Source organism: Rhipicephalus microplus, chromosome 10 (genome assembly GCF_043290135.1).
Source record: "Rhipicephalus microplus isolate Deutch F79 chromosome 10, USDA_Rmic, whole genome shotgun sequence".
NCBI classification, from domain to species: Eukaryota; Metazoa; Arthropoda; class Arachnida; order Ixodida; family Ixodidae; genus Rhipicephalus; species Rhipicephalus microplus.
The window spans coordinates 38,030,019-38,051,933 of record NC_134709.1 but is presented as its reverse complement, the minus strand read 5'-3'; the positions used below and the strand labels follow the sequence as shown (position 1 = coordinate 38,051,933).

Here is a 21,915-nt window from a genome sequence, read left to right as displayed (position 1 = left end):
AGTTTGCATATATCGCCCTTCAGACTGGAAGGAATAACGTCGAAAATCTAAATTAAAGATCATTAATGTGACCAGGACCATTCCCAGCGGTACACCAGATATTATGTTACTGAGAGAAGAAGAGAACCTATTTGCGAGTGTGAACTGAAGGCTACAAGATTACAAAAAGCCCAACTCGCGACAAAGTTAGGCTGTCAATTCTAAGGGCTGGTAATTTTGCAATACCACGACAACGTGCTACACGGTCGAACACATTAAAGTACTCCTGAAAGATGCAGTCAGTTCGAAAAATATCATTTATGTGAGAATGTAAATCGGTGATGAATTTAAGTATTATTGTTTCACATGATAAAGTTCTACAAAAAACATGCTGACTATATATATATATATATATATATATTTGCTCTTTCAAGCGCAAAGTGGAAACGCTTGAAAGAGCAAATGCTGTTCGAAATGCTGATGAGGCTGGTGTAGATGCTGACGCCCTTCGTGCCATGTCGGACAAAATGAAAGCAGCAGACAGCGAAATTAGAAATTTGAGTACCAAGGTGATTTCACTAGAAGAAATCACCGCTACTCGGTCTGTGACCGCCCCTTCTGGCTCTGTTGACGCTTTGCACGATGTGACGAACCAACTGTCAAAAATCACGAATAGGTGCGACGAGGCAGAAAATAGGTTACGTCGGTCTAACCTTCTATTTTTGGCATCGAAGATGACCCCAATGAGAACTGGGCAGTCTCAGAAGATAAGATAGTGAAGTTTTGTTCAGACCACCTAGGCACTTCCATATCTAGTCCACAATTAGAGCGCGTGCACAGACTGGGCAGATTTAACACAGATAGACGAAGGCCAATTATTGTCAAGTTCACATTTTTTAAGGACAAAGAGCAAATTTTGTCAAAATCGCGTAAGCTTAAGGGAACTAATTTTTACATACGCGAAGATTTTTCCATGAAAACGCGACAAGCTCGCCAAAAACTTCTGGAATTCGCAAAGGCTCAAAACAAACGCTTTAAGCTATCCGTTGATAAACTTCGCATTGACAATAACACCTACGTTTTCGATCACTCTAGCAACATAGTTGTGCTGTCTACGAGATAGCTAGAGGCTAACACGAGCACGCGTAAGCGGAGTCAGTTTAAGTCATCATCTTTATCTGTGTCTTTTACTAACATTCGAAGCCTACTTCCCAAGAGGGATGAGTTGAGTTCCTACTTAGATGATAGTGATGCCGACATATTAATACTCACGGAGACTTGGCTCTATCCAGACGTAACCAACGAGGAACTGTTCCCAGATAAACACAACTATAACATATATCGACGTGACCGTGTCGATAGAAGAGGAGGAGGCGTCCTAATAGCAGTAAAAAAGACAGTGTCATCAGTTCCCCTTGATACTAACCCCTCTACAGAGATAACATGGACAGCATGCGTTACACATTATGCAAAAATACTTATAGGAGCATGTTATCGTCCACCGGATGCCCATTCCTCTTTCCCCAAAGATCTACGTGACAACATAGAACGAGCTACGCAACTCTATTCAGCTGACATTATATACCTTTTTGGCGATTTCAACTACCCGCTCATTGATTGGTCTACCATGACTACGAAATGTCACGCCTCATCACTTTTTCTCGAAGTAACCCTCGATTACAACTTATCTCAAGTTGTTCACCAATGCACCCGTGGTACTAACATACTTGACCTTGTTTTCACTAATGCACCAGAAACCACTGGAGCGATTTCTTACATAGAAGGATTTAGCGACCACAAGCTCCTTAACTTCCAAATCAACCTACCTGTAACTCTCACAGGCTCAGTGAGAAAAACAATCCGGGATTATAACCGTGCGAATTTCCATCAATTCAGGACGGAGCTAGAAGACTTTTATCAGGAACTTTTTTTGCCGTCATTTGCCTCTCGAACCGTGAACGAAAACTGGATTCTTTTTAAAGTAAAATTATTAGAGTTAGTTGACCAGCTTGTGCCGCTGATCTCTGTTTCCAACGATTAAACTAACCCTTGGTTTACTAAACATCTTCGAACATTACGCAATAAAAAGAAACGTTTCTATGATACCGCAAAACGCATTAATTGGCTCTGTGTCCTACTGGGATAAATACAAGGTCTGCTTACAAGACTATTGTAAAGCCTTAGACACAGCGAAGAAGAAATATTATTCGCAGGACTTGCCATCACTTCTCAAAAATAACCCCAAAAAGTTCTGGCAAATAATTTCACCCTACAACAAGTCTCCTAATCACATTACAATACACGATAGTGAACTAACGCTGCTTTCTGATGAAGCTTCCGCTATTGCTTTCAATGAATACTTCGCGTCTGTTTTTACACAGGAAGATTGTTCCAATGTGCCATTTGTTCCAGATCACCCTTTCGCTTTAATGGCCCCAATCATTGTCACTGCCGAAGGTATAGCCCAACTCATCACGAATCTTAAGGTTTCTACTTCATCAGGTATTGATAACATTAACTCTAAAATATTGAAGAACACCACAGATATTTCCAGCCGCTTCCTCTGTCTCCTATTTAACCAGTCGCTATCATCAGGCGAACTGCCCAAGGATTGGAAGGTTGGTAAGGTGATTCCCGTATTTAAGTCCGGTGACAGGCACTCGCCCCGTAATTATCGACCCATTTCACTTACATGCATCTCTTGCAAACTACTAGAACATATCGTGGCTTCTCATATCTACGATCACCTTGAATCGCACAACTTCTTCTTCTCCCATCAGCATGGCTTTAGAAAAGGCTACTCATGTGACACCCAGTTATTCGAATTCACGACTGACCTTCACTTTAATATGAACGCTAACGAACAAACTGATTGCCTCTTCCTTGATTTCGCCAAGGCATTCGATACTGTCCCTCATTGTCGTTTAATCTCTAAATTGGCCGCACTCCGTATTGATTCATTAATCCTGTCTTGGCTACGAAGCTTCCTGTCTTCACGTCAGCAGCTTACGGTGATCAACGACATTTCATCTAACCTTTGCGACGTCACATCCGGTGTTCCCCAAGGCAGTGTAATAGGTCCGTTACTTTTTCTAATATACATTAATGATTTGCCCGATAACCTTTCATCCACAGTTAGGCAGTTCGCTGACGATTGCGCCATATACCGCAACATTAAATGTTTTAATGATCATTCCGCTCTCCAAAATGACCTTGACCTAACCTTCCGGTGGTGCGAAACTTGGCAGATGTCCCTTAACGCCTCTAAATGCAAGTTAATCTCGTTCACTCGAAAGCATAACAATTCAGCATTTCACTATAAGAATAATAATGCCGTTGTGTCAGCTACACCATCTTACAAATATTTAGGCGTTCACCTTACATCGGATCTATCCTGGACTACGCATATAGCAGCTGTCTCATCGAAAGCATCTCAATCTCTCGGATATCTCCGCAGAAACTTGCGCAACGCTCCTTCTAACGTACGCGCATTATCATATATTACTTATGTTCGCCCACAGCTAGAGTATGCATCATCCACATGGTCACCATACCAAGATTACTTGGTACGTATGTTGGAAGCCGTCCAGAATAGGGCAGCGAGATTCATCTCCGGAAACTACGACTATCATTCAAGTATTACCCTAATAAAACAAGACCTTGCATTTCAGTCACTAGAAATACGCCGCAACATTGCTCTTTTATGTCTGTTTCATAGGTACATTTATAGTAACGAAATTCACTGTTTGCCACTTTATTCTCCTGCGCGCACTTCCCAGCGCATTCACAATGCCCGTAGGTTTATGCGCATTCATGGTCACACGCAGGCATTTAACTTATCATCACTACCTCGAGCCATTGCATATTGGAACGGTCTTCCCGATCATGTTGTATCCATTTGTAACCGTGAAATCTTTCGTGACAACCTGAATTCGTTGCACTCTAGCATTGTATAACGCTGTTGCACCTTGATTTTTGATTTTTGTAATCTTTTATATATGTATATATTTTTTCGTCTGCTTTTCTCCTTTATTGTTATTTCGTTTGTATACTGATGCCCCCCTTACTCAATGCCCTTCAGTGGGCCTGTAAGGTATTTTGAATAAATAAATAAATAAATAAATATATATATATATATATATATATATATATATATATATATATATATATATATATATGGGGCCACAGCCGCCCCATCCAGGCGGCCGTGGCCATCTGCCATCTCGCAGGCCACAGCAGCAACAGCCCAATGGCCCTCCCCCCTTCCTCTCCTACAATGCCCGTGTTTTCTCCCGAGTCGGCGGCCAAGGCAACGAAACGCATCAGTTAGTGCGGCAACAACACCCCTACTACGCATCTCCCCTTCTCTCTAGAGTCGGCGGCGAAGGCAACGAAACGCTTTCACAATATGCACGATCACTTAGTAGCCGTTGATCCTGGTTCTTGCGGGGTTGCACGCTTCCGCGAGACGTTAGCACGGGAGTACAATTGATGTCCCTGGCATTAGCGTAGAGGGACCAGCCTTCTAGCAGTGCTATTCGGGTAGGCGTTCTGAATGTTGATGTACCTGCTTAAAGGCAAACTCCGACGATTTTTTGACCATGTTAAGATAATGGTGCTTTTATGTTCCTTAGACACTCTTCTCACGCGCCCAATAACTAAATACTTAAAACACTCGAAAATAATTGTTAATTAACGAAAAATCACAATTCCGAAACCCAACCGAGTGCGCTTCTACGCGTGACGTAAAGATTTGCCTGACGCTGCCGGAACCTGCTCGATCGCACATAATGCCCACCAGATGGTATTACATGTCCATGCCAAGCGTGGCCAAACCCACACAATCCATAGCAGACCCTACAGTGGCTGACAAGTGTGGCAGCTTGTGCTAGTTGGTATGGCATGATAGTTATAGCACGTCGTTTTGTTCTCGCGCTATAACTATCGTCATGCTTACAGTGGCACATCAGTTCGTCACTTCTGCCAGGCAAAACTCAGCGTCTCACACACACAATGTTGCCATTAATACTGGCAAGCTATAAAATTGATTTGAAAAGAATCTGCGAAACTCTCAAGCCTGCAATTCGGCATGAATGGCGCAAACGTGCAAATGAACGTACCCAGTGAACTTCATTGAGATCCACTTGCTTCGAAAAATCGCCGGAGTTGGCCTTTCAAAGCGACTTACAAGAGTTTCCTTGCACGCCGTTTACAATCTCCCCTATTAGCCTATTTTTCGCATTCACACGAAGTTTCCTGTAGCGGGAGAGTGTCTTTTTCGCCGCGGATGCCCTGTTGCTTATGCTCATAGTGTGCTAGCACACCATTTTGACTGAACAAAATGACAATGAGCAGCTATCAATTGCCAAAGTGCATTACCATTCACCTTTGCTAGCTAGATTGTACGCAATACCGTAAAACATTGTCAATACCCACTGGCACCATGTGGCATAACAGTGCGATTACAAATTAAACAATTTCGCATGAAGTTTTTCGCTAAAGTACTCTAACGTATGTATACTCGCATACCAACGTGTACACACAAGCACACAGACCCTATAGATATTCAACTTTTTACGGCGAAAGCTCTTGCAAGATCACAACAAGGGTCGTTCCACCCAAGTTGTCCAGTGACGTCCCTAATCAATATAACAAAAGAAAAAAAAAAGCTTGATCTTGTTACCAATTAACTGTGGCTTACCAACTTTTTCGCAAGTAGGGGGCAAACAGCTGGATATATATATATATATATATATTTACAGAAAATGTAAGAACCCACAAGGAAAGGAAAATCACAGCGGCAATGTTGGCAAAATTTCACAATGTTGTAAATAGCCTCGTAACAATTTCATCCCCCGCAAGAAAATAAACGATCACTGTTGTGATGGAAAACTACCCCTTAGGTACTTGCTGGTTTCCCCAGCGGCACAGTGAATGCCTGCCTACTACACAATGATTGAAGGTGCAATGAATACCTTCCAAGTGTGCTTGCAGCAAATACACAGTTAAAAAAAGCCTCTGAACGGGCACTCTTCCAGCTTTTGCTATGACAGTGCTGCACGTTCCGTGCAGGCCTGGCTATCTTTTTTAATAATGGGCCTGTATTAATGGCATTTAAATTTCTGTTAAGTTGCCCTGCAGAGTGAATTCCTCCTTTCGTGTGGATGATTGACTGAGCCGATCTTCCAATAACACAGACTTCCAGGCTCGCTGCAGGGTGACTGTGCAAGGAGTTTTTTGTGAAAGTAAAATGTTTTACAAACTCGCCATTTCCATAAGATTGAGACTCTTCATCTGCTTCCCAAGATACCGCCGAGTTCATAAATGTCTTTTTTACAAATGCACTGAAACAGACATTTCCCACAACAGCTGCAGCTTATCTAGGCACACCACAATATGAAGGGCAATGAGACATATGTGATGAAGCAAATCCAGACATGCACTAGTCCCATTCCCTGCATGCTATCACAGCAACAGCATAGCACACCAGAATCCTCAATCCATTGAAGCCAGCACAAGACCAATTATAGACCCATTGTAGGCAACATGTTCGTGTTCACTGCATAGAAGCAAGCAGACTAGCTTCACCTCGTGAATATTACCCGACAGCAAGATAATACCAGAACCAAGCAAGTTTGCAGCGGGGCACTTGGGCAACGAGTGAAAATACTCCTGTTTTATTGAGACTGCGTATGGGCTGCGAGTGGTGGTCCCCCCTTCCCCTCAAGGGCACAGGTTAAATACAAGGGCCTGCTTCTTTTATATGTACACCGCCTGGCTTCTCTCCCTTGATTCCCAAATCCCCATTAGCTGTAGAGGTCGTCGTCGTCTTCTTGAAAGTTGGACGCTGGATTTGGATTGCTTCCACCAGTGCCGCCTGGCCCAGCCGGTTGGGATGGTGGGAATCTGAAAAAGAAAGGGCCAGAAGGTCACGCAATGGCCACATTCGAGTTTTGCACCCAGAGGCTGTTGCAATCTAAGAAAAAATGGCTTTGCCCATAACGATCACTGTGGCTCCCACAGATTCGCATAAATGCTCATTTGTGTGACATCAAGCAATTATTGAGCACTTTAGATAGTTGACTATGACACAGGCACCTTGGTAAACTTCAGCGATTCTTACGTCGCTCCAAGTGAAACAAACTATTTACACAAACGTACAAAAAAAGATTGAAATAATATAATGACTAAAGAAAAAACATCCGATACATCAGAATAAATGAAAAAATATATTCAAAGGTTAGAAATAGGGATGCGCACTGACACCGCACAGTACATGGGCCTCTAGCATCTCGCCTTCATCGAACAATTCATAACTGTGAACCATTCATATTGCTGATTATATTTATATATCAGTTTAAAACTTGCTCCATTTACTGCTGTATCCAGGCTTGCATCAGTTTGCACAGTTTATAGGCTCAAAGATATGTTTCTTTGATGAAGCTTTCGAGTGCGTCTTTCTTCAAAACGTAGAACTGTTGAACTGTTTAACAACACAAATGGCTCTGATAAATGTAACTTAAAAAGATTAAAAATGCAAAAAAAAAAGAACACCGACGAGTTACACAATACATTGAGGTTCCCATGATAATTTCATTAATTTGGACATGCCCTCAGATTCCGTGAAGTCCGAATTAATGGGGTTTTACTGTACGTTATAAGCGGTCAACACTGTATGAATTTAGAGATAAAAAGAAAACGAACCTCTGTTGTGCAAAAAGCATATGGTGGGCATTGTAGAGGTATCGCGATGCCCAGCAATTTGCCCTACCCATTGTTCATGTTTGGGAAGGGAGGAATTATATCACATATGCACTTAAAGGGGCCTTGAAACGCTTTCAAGTAACCATAGAATGGATTTACTAAAATAGCTCATTGCATCACGAATTCACAGCAAAAAAAAATTTGAAGAATATGTCTAGTACGAGCGTAGTTACGAAGATTGGTTGCACAGTGCAATCACATTTCTCTTCTCTTGTGCTCACGAAAGCGCTGGCAGCTAAATAGGGAAAGATGGCATGGGCCCAAAAAATACGCCACGCACGCCTCTTGACCTTGAACACTTTTTTCCTGTTGCGAGTATGTGGCTTTTTCAGTGTGATCTCGCACAGCACGCCTGGACAAGTCGCAGCTTCTCACAGAGATCCCTGTAACGACCGAGCCCGCCATGTTCGAATCAGCCAATGGCTGATAGATGGCCTTCTACAAGTGATTTTTGAGCTTCCTCAGTCATTATACTGAGAAGAGACTGCAATTTTGAGTTCACTTTGATAATTTATTGTGAATTCCAGGCAGTGTCCTGCGCTACAGTATTTGAATCGTGTGTTCTCGGGAGCCTCTACAACCAATCAGCAGGATTTTTCTGACCATGCTTTAGTGACACGTATCCCGAAGGAGTACGGCCACTAGCGTGGGTCCGGTCTTAGCGAGCCGAAGGGCACGCGTTGACCGTCGCCATGGCAAGAACACAATACTGCTCGAAGTCGCAACACTTTATTGTCTGTGGCAACACCAAACGCAGTACAGCCCGTTGCAAAGGCGCGGCGGGAAAGCAAATGGGCTTATCCACGCCACGGGCATAAAAGTACTACACAGGGTGCCACGAGCACGTCTCTGCGGTAAAGGTGATCCACGGAGACACCGGGACCAAGGCCCAGTTGCTCGAGCCAGGGCAAAGGCGCTCGCGTTGGCTTCGGAGGGAGATGGGTCGGCGTAGCTAGGCTACGCACTAGGACACCGTACGACCCTTCGGCCGAGCGTACGCAGAGGGGCAACAAAAGGTGAGTGTTCGCCTCAAGCGCGAGGCGCCATCAGCGAAGTTCGACGAGCCCTTAGCGACGGGAGTCGACGGACAGAAAAGATTGCGTGACTGACCGTCTGCTGTGCCGAAGAGTATCTGCCTACTCCCGACGCAGTGCGCGAAAACCCCTCGGGAGACGTCGCGCACGACGCCTCAGTCAACATGCGCTACAGGGTAAGGGGATTAGACGTCACTCCGCTCTCCCAGCGTGGCAGAAAGAGGAGGGGGAGACATGTGAACCGCAGAAAAGGCGGCAAAGCCCACGCAAAGGCAGCAGGCTAGCCTCTATTCCCACAATGCTTAAAAAGCGTTGCAGGGGCCCTTTAATTAAGGGCCACGTTACTAACCTGAGAGCCCAAAAAAATTTCTTGGGAAACAAAAAGAGAACTAATGTATTTAGTGACCAAACGTGCAAATTTGTGCACCAGGACAAGGTTAAGCTTCACAAATTGCTACAAGATGGCGCTTATTGTTTTGCCGCCTATATCATTATCAGTACTCCTCGAGATCATGTGACATGGCTGCAATAACACCATGCAATCGCACTTTGCATGGATGGTAGGCTTGATGATTACCTCTGGGAAGAAAGCAGTGAGAGTGAAAGCGATCAAAAGCATCCAGAAACAAAGAATGTGTATCCACTTCGCCATATTTTCACTATTATTTACAGCAGTCACATCGGCAACACAAGCTCTTCGTACAAAAATTTAGGCCAAACTCCTGAAACATCCACGTCCTGTCAAACTGAGCAATAAGTGTTGCTCTTACACGAGTACAGTGCAGTCCACTTATAACGATATCGAGAAAACCTAAAAATATGATCGTTATAACCGGTGATCGTTATATCTGGACTGCCGCCAAAAAATCGTCGCCGGACGTACCTTTTGTAGCTCCAGGCTTCATTTCGCTATTTTCACCAATTAATAAATATTGTAGATAGTAGGATGTCAAAAACAAGACTATTTCTTACTCCGAAGAACGCATCACGGGTTCGCTGAGGAAGAGAGACTGACCGACGGCGGGGTGGGAGCAGTGGGAGGAAGAAAGCACAGCCAGAGGTACAACGCCGGAATGCCAACGAGGCCCCGCCCCGATGCCGCCACGCCGCTTTGCGTTTCGCTTTTTTTATTTTCTCTCTCTTTCCCGCTTTCGTTCGGCAAGCTACGAGTACCTTGCCGGCTTGCCGTTGTAGAAGGCGGGGAGCCGCGGAGCGCGGCGCTTTGCTTGTCGCATTTTTTTTTTTTTAGAATTCTCTCAGCCTCTCCGCGGTCGACCCGCGGCGAGGCGCAAAACATGACACAGCTGGCGCCATCTGTAGCGCGTCGCGCCAACTCGCGATGCTCTCCTCGGCTTTTTGAACGGCCGGGACGCGCTGCCGGCGCTGTGCTGCAGTGGCGGCAGATACATACTCGCCTACGCTAACTTTTCGTCTTGTCTCGGCATAGTTCGTTTCAGAGGAACTTATCAATCTAAATGTTACGATTATTCTGAATGAAACATGCCGTCCACGGCAAACTTTTCATCGTTGTATCCGATATGCGGTGGATAACATATCGTTATATATGGTTTTTTTCCCCATAGCCCCAATGCATAAAATGAGACTGTTAAGTTGACCCATCGTTATAACCGATATATCGTTATATGTGGTATCGTTATAAGTGGACTGCACTGTATATATTGCAGTTGAACCTTACCCCCCCCCCCCCACACATTACACAACACATTCGCATTAACGCGCGACGCACCTGTAATCCATGCTGGATGGCGGCTCACCTGAAGTTTGTGCCGAATCCTCGGCTCTGCTGTAGGGTCTGGGCAAACATTTCGTACTTGCGGATGTCATTCTCGCTCACCGACCGCCGGGCAAACTTCATGGCCTCCTCAAAATGGTCCTTGCGGATCTCAGGCACAGGGTCGTGTTCTTCAACATCCTACGAAGACAAAGGGAAGCTCTTTAAAAACCCTTTCATGCAAAGGAGCCCCAGTCAACATTGGAGTGTCAGCCAGTACAAATAATGTCTAGCAGAACCATTCTGACAGAAAAATGAGACGCAAGCACAAATAACGCTGCTATCTTATACCAACCGCCCCGATTGGCCAAATATGCAAAGCATAGAAAAATGCAACAAAACTGCAGTCGCCACTGCTACGCAGTTCACGAGGACTTGCGAAACTATAATCAGGGTAAGAAAATGCAGCCAATTGGTAGCCAAGGCTGTTAAGAAGACGCAATCGAAACATTACAAGTTCAGCACATGGCCTGGAATTACAATTCTCAAAATCGCAGCCTCTGCTCTACCAGTGATACCATACACCCAAATTACAGCGCCATGTTTGAGAAACCAAAACCACTGCTGTGGGCTAGTTTGCACATTGTAAACTGCATAGTCACTATGGCTGCTAAATGCTGCCACGTGCCCACTCGTAGTTACTCTGAAAAAGGAATGCTGGAAGAAAAAAAATTGCTCAGACTGCGAGGTGATGAAGGGCTGCATCTTCTTGCTCCCTGGTCATCGCCTCTCCATTAGCTTTCAAAAAGCACACTAATATGAGAGGAAAGAAGAGGTGTGTGAGCGTGAAAAATCGATCTAACTCCGCTCGTACTCGACGTATTCTAAAACTTTTGCCGCACGTGATTCGTTAAATGTCATGTCATAATCGTGAAACCATTCTATTACAACTAGTACAAACACTGCAGGGCCCTTCTAAGGTTTAGGCACAGTAAAGAGTGCTTGGCACACCATGCCAAGCACGACAAAGTTTGGTACCCTCAGCTGCGGTGACAGCCAGCAATTACAATTGGGCTTTCGTTTCTTTGGCATTGTGATTAAAAGGCCTTTAAAGAGCTGCTGTGAAAGAGCTGCACGTTTCTTGAGCGAGGAGTACTCGTAATGACAAAGCAGAACAATCAAGCTAGTATGTGGTCACAGAAACAAGCGTGTCAAAGAGCGAAAACTTGAGCTCTTCTCATCAGGTCCAAAACCTTGTGTTTACCATACAACTGTCGCTGCCAATTAGAAGTGCCATTCATCTATCTTCGACACCCTGAAGATGTGCACGTGCCATACATAAACTCTCTGGTGCATGCAGGAAAAGTTTAAGAAGGCCCCAAAAAAGCTTTGTGTGAGAAAAAAAACATGTCATTGTTTCTTTAGCCAAAATCTGAAGTTGTAAGCAATCCACAGCATTTTTCACTTCTTGTTTCCCCTAATTTGATTAGTTGTACATCTTGGCAGGGAGCTGAAGCCCCAAATGCAAATTTCGTTATGAAAATAAGTTAGGTTGACATACAATCGTGTAAATGCAGCACTAGCATCCAGGGACACATGGTCCATATGTTTGTGGGACACTCCATTATAGGATGAGAGCACGTCATTTAAGGTTTGTGCTGCCATGTCAGGATATGCCCAGCATGAATCAACTGCTTGGCAAGGTCACAGAACTCATCACCGTCACTACTCTTTGAGGCCAAGTTCACTCTTGGACACTGCTCAGTGAACACTGCCTAGTGTGGCAGCACTCGGCGCAGTGCCAGTGCATCGGACACGGCCACACATCGAATCGAAACTGCACAGGCGCTCTCTCGCGTGCCATGCTTGCTGCAGTACAGCCAAGCAAGACTGGCACCTTGCTTCTACATGGCAACATCATGCAGCGATGTGCTTGAGCAACGTAGCAGACAGCGTAAAATATCTCCCGCGTGTCAGTGTGCGCTGCTACGCTCCTATGCGTGGTCACAGTAACGGTACTCTGCGGAGCATGGCCACGCTGAGTAGTGATCACCCTAATAGTGGACGGCACTTTACAGTACTCGCGAGTTTAAATGAGTTTCCCCCCCCTGGTATAACAACCGCTACGAGCAACAACTTGTGATAGTAAGTATATCACGTAACTGCAAACTTGGCCGTTTCACTTTATGCTGACTCCAATGTAAGTGGACACAATCGAAATCACTCCAAAATAACACAAACTGCAGAGCACTGGAAATAAAACTACTGCATTACTTTACCTTAAATTTTCTAGTTTCAGTTCCATAATAGTGTCGTACTATCACAACACTGTCTCGACAGGTGTGGTCAAGTTTTCCTATCTTTTCTGGGTTGAAACACTCTTTACGATCACACAAAGTGGGTGGGTGGGCAAGATTACCAAACTGAAAACTGGCCGCTTGTGGCCTCTCCAAGTTGTCTGCAGAGCAATGGCACACAGCCATAGAAGCCTGCCTTCACACATTTCTTCTTGCGCCCCAAGATGATTGACACCCCTTTACAATGCGAGGTGTCACTCTACCCACTGTGTACACAAAAAATGTGCTGCATGCCTCGCTACCGTCCAAATGCATGTGGGGACTATCCGGCCAGAAAAGGTTGATTAGGATTTAACAAAACTGCTATCAGCCAGGTCATTCAGTCAAACCATGAGAGTATTAAAACATGCTCGAAATTTCAGTAGTCTTTCAGTAAATGAATATATCTGTGGCAAGTTGAACATTTTTGAATGACATCGCAGCTTTTGAATATTTCAACAAACCATAACTATTGTTCGAATGGGTTTAGAACATCCATTACTGTTTTTTTTGTACTGACCATTCCTAACTTTACAGATTGTGATACTCAGATAACATTAACATTCATGTTAAATAAAATCTTGCTCTCCCAAATTAACGATATATATAATTCTATATTATAAAAAAGCTGTTTGTGAAATCACCACCCCAACATACATTAATACAAAATGTTAATTAAGATCAACCAAGAAATAAACCAATCCATTACAATTTGAGTACTGTATATTATAGGTAAAGAAAGGCAAGAGCAATCAGTCCCCCCCCCCCCCCCCCCCCCAAACCACTAACACATTTTCCTTTATGTCAAATAGGGTGGAACTTCAATTGTACGTCCCCCGTCCTGTGACGACCCACGTTTCACGACGAATTGGCTTGGTCCCAGCAAAACCCCCATAGAACTAATGTATTGAAAACCTCAATTCTACAACGCAATTTTACGCCGGCCCCGCCTCGTACGACGCTTAGCTGGACTGTCCGAAAAAAACAAAAAACAAAACATGCGATGAGGCACGCAGGCTGCCACGCAAGCACACTGCGGCCGGATGAAAAAAAAAAAGTCGGGAAACCGAGGAACAGAGTTGGTTCCTCCGCACGTTCTAGCACACTATCCGCGCTGCCACCACGGCGCCTCTTCAATTTTTCGACACGCTGTCGAGCATAGCTATCCAGAGCCAGCCGGAGCGCATTCGTTTTGCTTAGTCGCATTGCACACTTCCGTTGGGGCCTTTTTTTTTGTTTTGTTTTCTGCCTTCTTTTGGGTGGTTTTGTAGTGACAGCTGTGAGCAGGTAACATGGCAGATGATTTCGAGCTCGCTTTCTAGTATGCGATAACTTTCACTAGATTTCGCGTCGTTGTACCGGACGTGTTGAACGGCGATTCTTGAGCCTGTCTACGTTTGGGACAGCTGCGGGAACCGGAACTAGCTGTCTAGCTACCAGAGGGCTAGACAGCAGCTAGTTCCGGTTCCACTACCAGAGTTTGGCAACCTGGAGCTATCTGGATCCTTCGCGGACTATGTTGGTGCCGGCGAAGACATTGCAGTGTGCAGTGCAGTGTCGCTGGATGACAATATTATCGAAACTGTGCGTCCTGACACTGCGGGAACTTCCGACGAGGAAGAGATGGATGACACTGCAGAGGCTAGTGCATCCGTTCCGACGTATGCGGACGTGTTGTGCTACGTCGACAACATTCGGGGATTTGCTTGCGCACGCGACGAGATCGAAAACTTGCTGCCAGATGTCGCAGCTCTCGAAAGAAAGCTGATGCATCGTGGCTGGGCAAACTCTCAGAGAAAAAAAAATTTTTTTTTTTAAAAGTGAGAATAAAGATTTGTTCACACCTCCGATAAAATACGTGGTTGTCATTTTTTCAAGTAATTGAATCTACCTTCATCGGAGCAGCTTAGATTTGTTTAGATTAGACTTTCTTACGCATTATGTGACAACTGTTGTGGGGCAACAACGACCATCAGTGCCTATTTTCTTGGTGTTTCATTTATACGATGCCCGAATTATACGACGATTTTGCGTGGTCCCCTGAAAGTCGTATAATCGAAGTTCCACTGTACCAATATAGCCGAATTCCATGGCTCATAATGGGCCACAATACTTGTGCTTCCTGGAACTTCTCAGGATAAAATGGCAATCCAAATGCGAAGCAAGGAAAAAGAAAAACCCCCTGCTTACCATGTTTGCCTCTGGATTCTGGGCACGCTCCTTTTCCCTGCGAATCTCCTGTTCGATAGACTCCCGAATGGCCAACTTGCAAGCTCGCTGGCAAATCTCTGTGAGGTCGGCACCACTGAACCCTGGGCTCACACTGGCTATGTAGTTCAGGTCCACATCCTGGAAACATCAGTGACATTAAAGGTACACTACACAAAAACAATGAGTTGTTTTAGATCGATAAACTGCACTCTCAGAACTATAATGTCATAAGCTTCACTGTCGTAAGTTCATTAAAAACGGAGAAAATCAAGGTTGAAGTTTAATTTTTAAACTTCCCGCCGTAATCTTCCCACGTAACATAGGAAATTCTACAATGTGCTTTTCGTGATTTCGCGACATTGGCTCGAAATTTTCTGAGACTTTGAATGTTAAATCTACGGCACCTACAGATTACAATGTGCTTCAATTTGATCATTCAGAAGCTACACAGGACCTAGTACACGCTTTCAAAAATGGTTGAAGTCGCAGTGTCTGGGTGCATGAATCTCGAGGTGGCATCTCCACCCGCAGTTTCTTTTCGCGCGTTTTCTCATTTGCCAAGCGTTGTTTCGCAGTAGAAGTGGTGTTTTTGGGATGGTGAAATGTAATTTACCAATAACCTGAAAAAGCGTTTTGCTCTTTAGTGTCCCTTTGAGTCTACGACACCAGTGCTGCTAAAGCAGCCCAAATTGAGCAGGTCAGAATCTTGTTTGAAGCACCGGGGCATTAACCTATCTACTGACCTAACAAGGGCAGCACATATAACCAAGATCATTAATGAGGCTAACCATACTTTATCTAAGCAAAATCCTATACACGGCTTCCCTTTATTGATACTAATAGTGCACAAAACACCAATCTAACTCAAGGTACAACAACTATCTTCCCAAACCCGTTCCGGAAGATAGATGTACAACAAACTATCTTCCTGAACACGTTAGAACTGATCTCATTTGAATCAATACAACACTGCTGTTGCAATTATATGGACCGTCGATAGCAATTATATGGACCGTCTAGTTAGTTTTTGTCGTAAGGATGCCCTAGCCTTCTCTTTCTGCAAAGGGAACATCGCTTTTTCGTCAATGCGCAAGCTTATCTCGTGAGCTATCAAGGGGGGGGGGAAGAGAAGGCTTATAATTGTCGCGCTATCATGGCAATGATCAACGCCCAGCTTTTGCCTCCACAGCAGGCAGTAGTTTCTATGAGCTGCTCTCTAAACACGAAAAAACGGTGCCAAAAGTGTACCTTCAGTGGCCGTCCACATATAGTTGCGCTCTATACACAAACAACTGCCACAGCCAGTGGCACAGGATGTATAGCCCTTATTACCAGCATGCGCTGCCCAAGGGAGGTGCCTTTTATCAATGCCTTCACTACACACGAGCCTTGTTGTGTTTATTTGCTGTGGCCCCGCCACAAGAAACTTACTTAGCAAGCGCATGTTTACTATAATTAATATTGCTCCTTAAAATGCTAACCTTGCTTCGTAAAACATTCGAATACGTTGCTATCACATTTATTGATTCGCCCTTTTGGGGAAACTGACTTTTTCCTGATCACTTGCGTTACTAGCGTAACCAAATCAAAAGAAAGCACTACTACAACTACAACCAAGTCTTTAGACCTGCCGAAAATACACAAAGCCCTCGTTATATTGCAAGTTTTTCCATGGTTTGCCCAACTGTTCTATAAATCCAGCTCATTGCATCTCTTCCAATGCATTAGCTATGTGAAAGCCGTAGAGCCTTCACGCAGCCACATACCTGCATTTGTTTATCAAGACCGGCTACTGAATAGAACACTCCCCTCAGACCTCCTCCACGCTAAACCTGTTTACTTCAACGCAGCCTTTGAGTATTTTATCAACCTCAGTAAACGTTCTCCATTCGCCCGCCATAAGAAACACAGTTTACAGGGTCCTCTTAACAGTCAAAGATTGATATTGGTAGTGAGCTCGTCTGACCGTATGTCACAAGCCGGTACTCACGGGTGCCAGTGGGGACTTGCGCAGGTTGGCCTTGAGGATGGCGACGCGCGACTTTTCGTCTGGGAGTGGGATGTAGATGAGTTGGTCCAGACGGCCTGGTCGTAGAATGGCCGGGTCAATAATGTCTGGCCGGTTGGTGGCGCCAATGATAAAGACATTCTTCTTGCTGCTCATGCCATCCATCTCGGTCAGAATTTGGTTGATCACACGGTCAGCAGCACCGCCTGGTTCGCGTAAAGTTAAGCGGTAAGGGCGCTATTCTTCACACCGGCGTGCTGTTAGGATGAAATCTCTGCTCAAACACCGAAAGGAAAAAGATACCTAGATCCAATATAATGGATGTGCCTTTCCCTCAAAGGTAAAAAAAATCTTGATAAGTTCTGACGAAACTGCGTTATTTTTGTCTCATTTAAAATAAGCAATTAAATTTCTACAGCAATCTGTACTTTTAAATGTATATGACATTTTATGCGCCCTTTTAGGAAGATCAAGTTTCCTCAACTGAGGAAGTTGCACAGCAAATAGTAGTACAGAACTGCATGCAACACAAGAATGGGTGATATGAATGTCTCTGAGCAGAAGTTATGGTATATTGAACATTCGCGAGAGTCAATCGAGAGTCAATGTCAAGCTGGGAGTTCGCTCACGCAAGTTCTACATACAACAGCTTTTGTTCAGCCAAGATTACGGATCCCCCCTCCCCTTTTTCCCGTACAGTTCTCACTCCAGATTACTGTAATAGGACGACTTATGATGTACCTCAAATACGTTGATAAGAGACCAAGTACAGCATACAGGAACAGGAAAAATAATGCTTTAAAAAAAAACACATGAAATGTAGTTATAAGAACTACACACTTGAAAAATGATAACACATTTGAAAATGGCACACAAACATACACAAACTCTGCAAGCTATATCAGAATTGATTGAGAATATACAAGTTTAAGAGGGCGGTGTCCCCTCTTCCATCAGCCACTAGATTTGGCTGTATTCCAGTGGCTTTGTGTTAGCTTATGGGACAGTATTCAAATACAGAAAACTCACCAGCATCACCAATGTTGCCGCCCCTGGCTTTTGCGATGGAATCGAGCTCATCGAAGAAGAGCACACATGGGGCCGCTGCTCGTGCCTGCAAAAAGCCAATAATGCGCACCGCTACTTGTGATATATGGCTACAGAGTGAAATAACTTTCGTGTCGCTGAAACAGTAACACTTTGACGCATACCACACATTTTCGCATTATTATCGAACACACCTTGGGTTCTTCAAGGGGGATGCGGGTCTTGTAACGATAAAAAAATGGCCAAAAAAATGAATTTTCCCCCAAACTCAACTTTCCGGGCATTTGTAGCTCTGATGCACCTACTCTCAAATCACTAACTCTGAATTCGGTCTTGAAAGGCGATAAAATGGGCCTTGAAAGAACTAAATTTGTTCGAACTTCGCGTGCGCCATGAGTGCTGTAGCAGGCCGAGCGCGGCCATCTTGAGCTGGATTTGAAGCTGTTTCCTTTGTGCATAATTTGCGCTAATCTCAAAATGGTGTCGTCCAAGCAGAATAGCCATTATCGCGGGTTTACATAATGTTGTTCCCAGGTTGCCGATTGCCTCACTCAGCGTGCATTTCGAGTACGTCATACTGAGTCTTATTCGCCGACGTGGCCGGTGCACTTTTCAAGAGCGCGATTCCACCTTTCTCATTGGCTGGCGTGACCGACGCATACCGTAATTACTCGAATCTAACGCGCACCTTTTTTCCGGTTAAGCGAGTCCATAAATCGCATGCACGCTAGAATCGAGTACGAAAAAAAAAAAAAAAAAGAATACGGTCATTCTATGGCCATCGGCATTTCCAAAATGGCCGCCCCCTACGTGCGTCGGCCATTTCTGCCCATGTTTTTCTCATGTGCGGCACTTCGTACGTGTGCTGAGGAGTTCGTCATCTTGGAGTCGGCATGGAAGAGCCGACTCCAAAAACTCGAGTGCACCACGGTGCCGCTTTTTAAAGGAAAAGTCATCGCGCGTGCAGAAACAGACGGAAATCGGGCCGCATCGCGGTCGTTCCTGAAACGTGCGTGCGGGACTGGCGGAAACAAAAGCAGAAGATTGTTAACAGCAAAGCTTCACGCAAAGGCTTCAGTGGACAACAGCAGGATCGGTTTCCGCAAATTAAAGAGCTGCTCGGCGAGTATGTGCTTGAGCAGCAAGCGGCACAGCGCCCGTGACGACAGAACTGCTCCAAGTGCGGGCTATGCAATTAGCCTTAAAAAAAGGTCTAATGCAGAGCCAGTTTAAAACGAGCAGGTGCTGGCTAACTAACTTTATGAAGAGGAAAGACTTTTCCCTCCGAAGGGGAACGGGCATATGCGAAAAGTTTTGCGGAGTAGTACGATGAAAAGCTTCACAGTTTTCAGAGGTTCGTCGTAAACATGCGGCACAACGGCTACCTGCTCGGGCAAATCGGGAATGCCGATCAGACGCCTCTTCACTTCGACATGCCTGGCACCACAACCGTCGAGAAGAAGGGGGCGAAGCAAGTTCGCGTGCTGACATCGGTCCACGGTAAAACTACAGTGACGGCAATGCTCTGTGACACGTCAGATGTGCACAAGCTTCGCCCGTACCTCATATTTAAATTTAAATGGAAGACGCTCCCAAAAGGAGTAGTTTTTTCGAGTGGTGTGATCGTGTGGGCCAGCGAGAAAAATGGGTGTGCGCGTTGCAATCGATGTCTTACTTTTTTTTTTCCGTCGTGGAAATCGGGTGCGCATTACAATCGAGGGCGCGGTAGAATCGAGTAAATACGGTAATTTTTTTCTTGCGCGCTCGCCATTGTGGCTATGCAACTGTGTGAGTCTAATTTCACACTCGTGCATGTCTCTTGGCGTACCATGTTTGTGCTTTGCGCCAGTAGTTTTTTCCCCGTGATTGAGATGCCCCAAGGTCTGAAACAGCCTTCGCAACAAGCTCTTGGAAGCGGTAAAGTGCACCGACGAAATGACAGTGTAGTGGAGTCTGTGCCCATTAGGCACCTTCACGATTACGATACGCTCCGTGTGGAAAATGATCATGCGAGCAGTGGAACAGAGAGCGCATGCCACGCTCTGCTTACGAAGTCGATTGAGTGAAGGGCGGATGAACGCGTATCCGCTTGATTTTGCAGACGTGCTCGTCAGAAAGGCGAAATGTATGCAGTTCCCTGCACTGCACTGGAACACTACAGCTGTGCGTGGCTGACCACAAGTGACGCTCGGCTCATAGCGACCTATTAGAGATGCCTAACACCCAAGCAGTTAGGGGCGACGCGGGGATCGTACCGCAAAAATAATATTTTTTTGGAAATCAGTCATTTCGGGATCTGCATAAGTTGGTCAGCGTGATCGGCGAGAAAGAGGTTCAATATCGCAGAAAAACACCGATGTTCACAAAGCAAGCATTCATATCTCGTGCCACCGATTGCTGCCATCTTGGTATCTTTCGAAATGTCTATGCTTCGCTTTCTTGCTCTCACACATTCCAAACGTCACTGGCAAAAAAGAAACACACAAAAAGAAAAACAAAGTTCCACATCTGCATGTTACACCGCGAATGTAGTCGAAAGACGATAGTCTTGCATCTGGAGAGGGTGAACAAAACGTTGATTCGATGTTCTGCGCAAGAAAATCTGAATGGTATTCTGGAGGTGCTGCGTTAGAGTGCCTCGAGCGTGTAGCGGAGGCAAACGAGTGCATCGAGGCACATTAGACACAAGCGCCATCTGGCAGTGTTCTTCGAAAACGAAGGCGCGCAGCCCGCGGAGAAAGATGCGCGCTAGTCTCTGAGGTGATAAGCAAAGCGTTGGAAACACCTTTTAGAGCATCGCGTTGCCCTGTCAGCACAGCACGATTAAATGCTACATTCCTTAGAGTTACTTGTGTGTGCCTCTTCTAGTATAAAGGCAGACATAGAAAACATCGAAGTGTTGTTATGGTGCCTCAAATATGCGCAATAGTTGCTTTTATTTGACAATCGCACAACAATGAACGCTAAACCTTGAGTAATATTGGTGGGCGCTGCGAATGGGGTTGGCCATTTGAAGAATCGTTAGAGCAAACAAACAGACAAATGTACAGACAGACCGACCAAAACTTTTTTGTCGAAGATCCCCAAGAAAGACTATCGTCTTTAAAAAAAGCACGTGGTCATAAGGGCAATCTGAGGGCCGTTTTATAAAACGGGGCCTCCGATTGGCCCAGCACGCCGCAAAGAGGCTCCCCATTGAGTGCTGTCACGACAATAGAGGAGAAGTCATCGCGGTCGTCAGCATCGAGAAACCACGTTTTGTGCATGTTTTTTTTAAAAACCACTTGTTGTGCGCAAGCCGTTATGGAATCTCGCTCGTTCAAAAAGAAGTTTTCGACGACTCACGCGTTTGGAAAACGAAAGCAGAAGCCTCCTACGGCAAAAAAAAAAAAAAAAAAAACAAGAAAAAAGGCAGTCGTTCGCAGGAGCAGGAGAATATTCAACGACTGTTCTGGAATCAAGGGAACACGTAGATGACATTTGAAGTTGCCTTGCCCCGTGTCACCCCCAAGAACCCAACGGTGAATCTAACAGTCTGATTATGACAACATCGATAACGCCATTGTCGAGTGATCGTCACGGAACACGGTTAACGAAGGATGGATCCAATGCTTCCCCGAGTACAACGACCCTCGACGCGCAGACGCTCGCTCGCGTAGCCGGCACGAAATTGCCGACTACCGTTCGGATGAAAGGTCGCCGTAAAAGTGTGCGAAAGTGCGCATGTTATCTACAAGTGATCTTGGTCTGTCGACAAGCTTCGCCATGAACGATGATTCATCGCGTGCGATCGCTTCAAGTTGC

The 21,915-nt window shown here is 45.1% G+C and overlaps 2 protein-coding genes across 2 annotated transcripts in view; one reads left to right on the top strand and one right to left on the bottom strand.

The window, feature by feature from the left end:
- Positions 1-21,915, top strand: part of LOC119180826 (leptin receptor gene-related protein) — an 86,429-nt gene that overhangs the window by 41,172 nt on the left and 23,342 nt on the right. The window lies entirely within an intron of this gene.
- Positions 6,635-21,915, bottom strand: part of TER94 (Transitional endoplasmic reticulum ATPase TER94) — a 30,056-nt gene continuing 14,775 nt past the window's right edge. The window contains exons 11-15 of the mRNA XM_037431964.2: positions 18,094-18,178; positions 17,047-17,270; positions 15,036-15,194; positions 10,553-10,710; positions 6,635-6,885 (exon numbers count right to left, since the gene is read on the bottom strand). Coding sequence (XP_037287861.1) covers positions 6,786-6,885; positions 10,553-10,710; positions 15,036-15,194; positions 17,047-17,270; positions 18,094-18,178 — 726 coding nt within the window. The 3' untranslated portion in view covers positions 6,635-6,785. The remainder of the gene's footprint in view (positions 6,886-10,552; positions 10,711-15,035; positions 15,195-17,046; positions 17,271-18,093; positions 18,179-21,915) is intronic.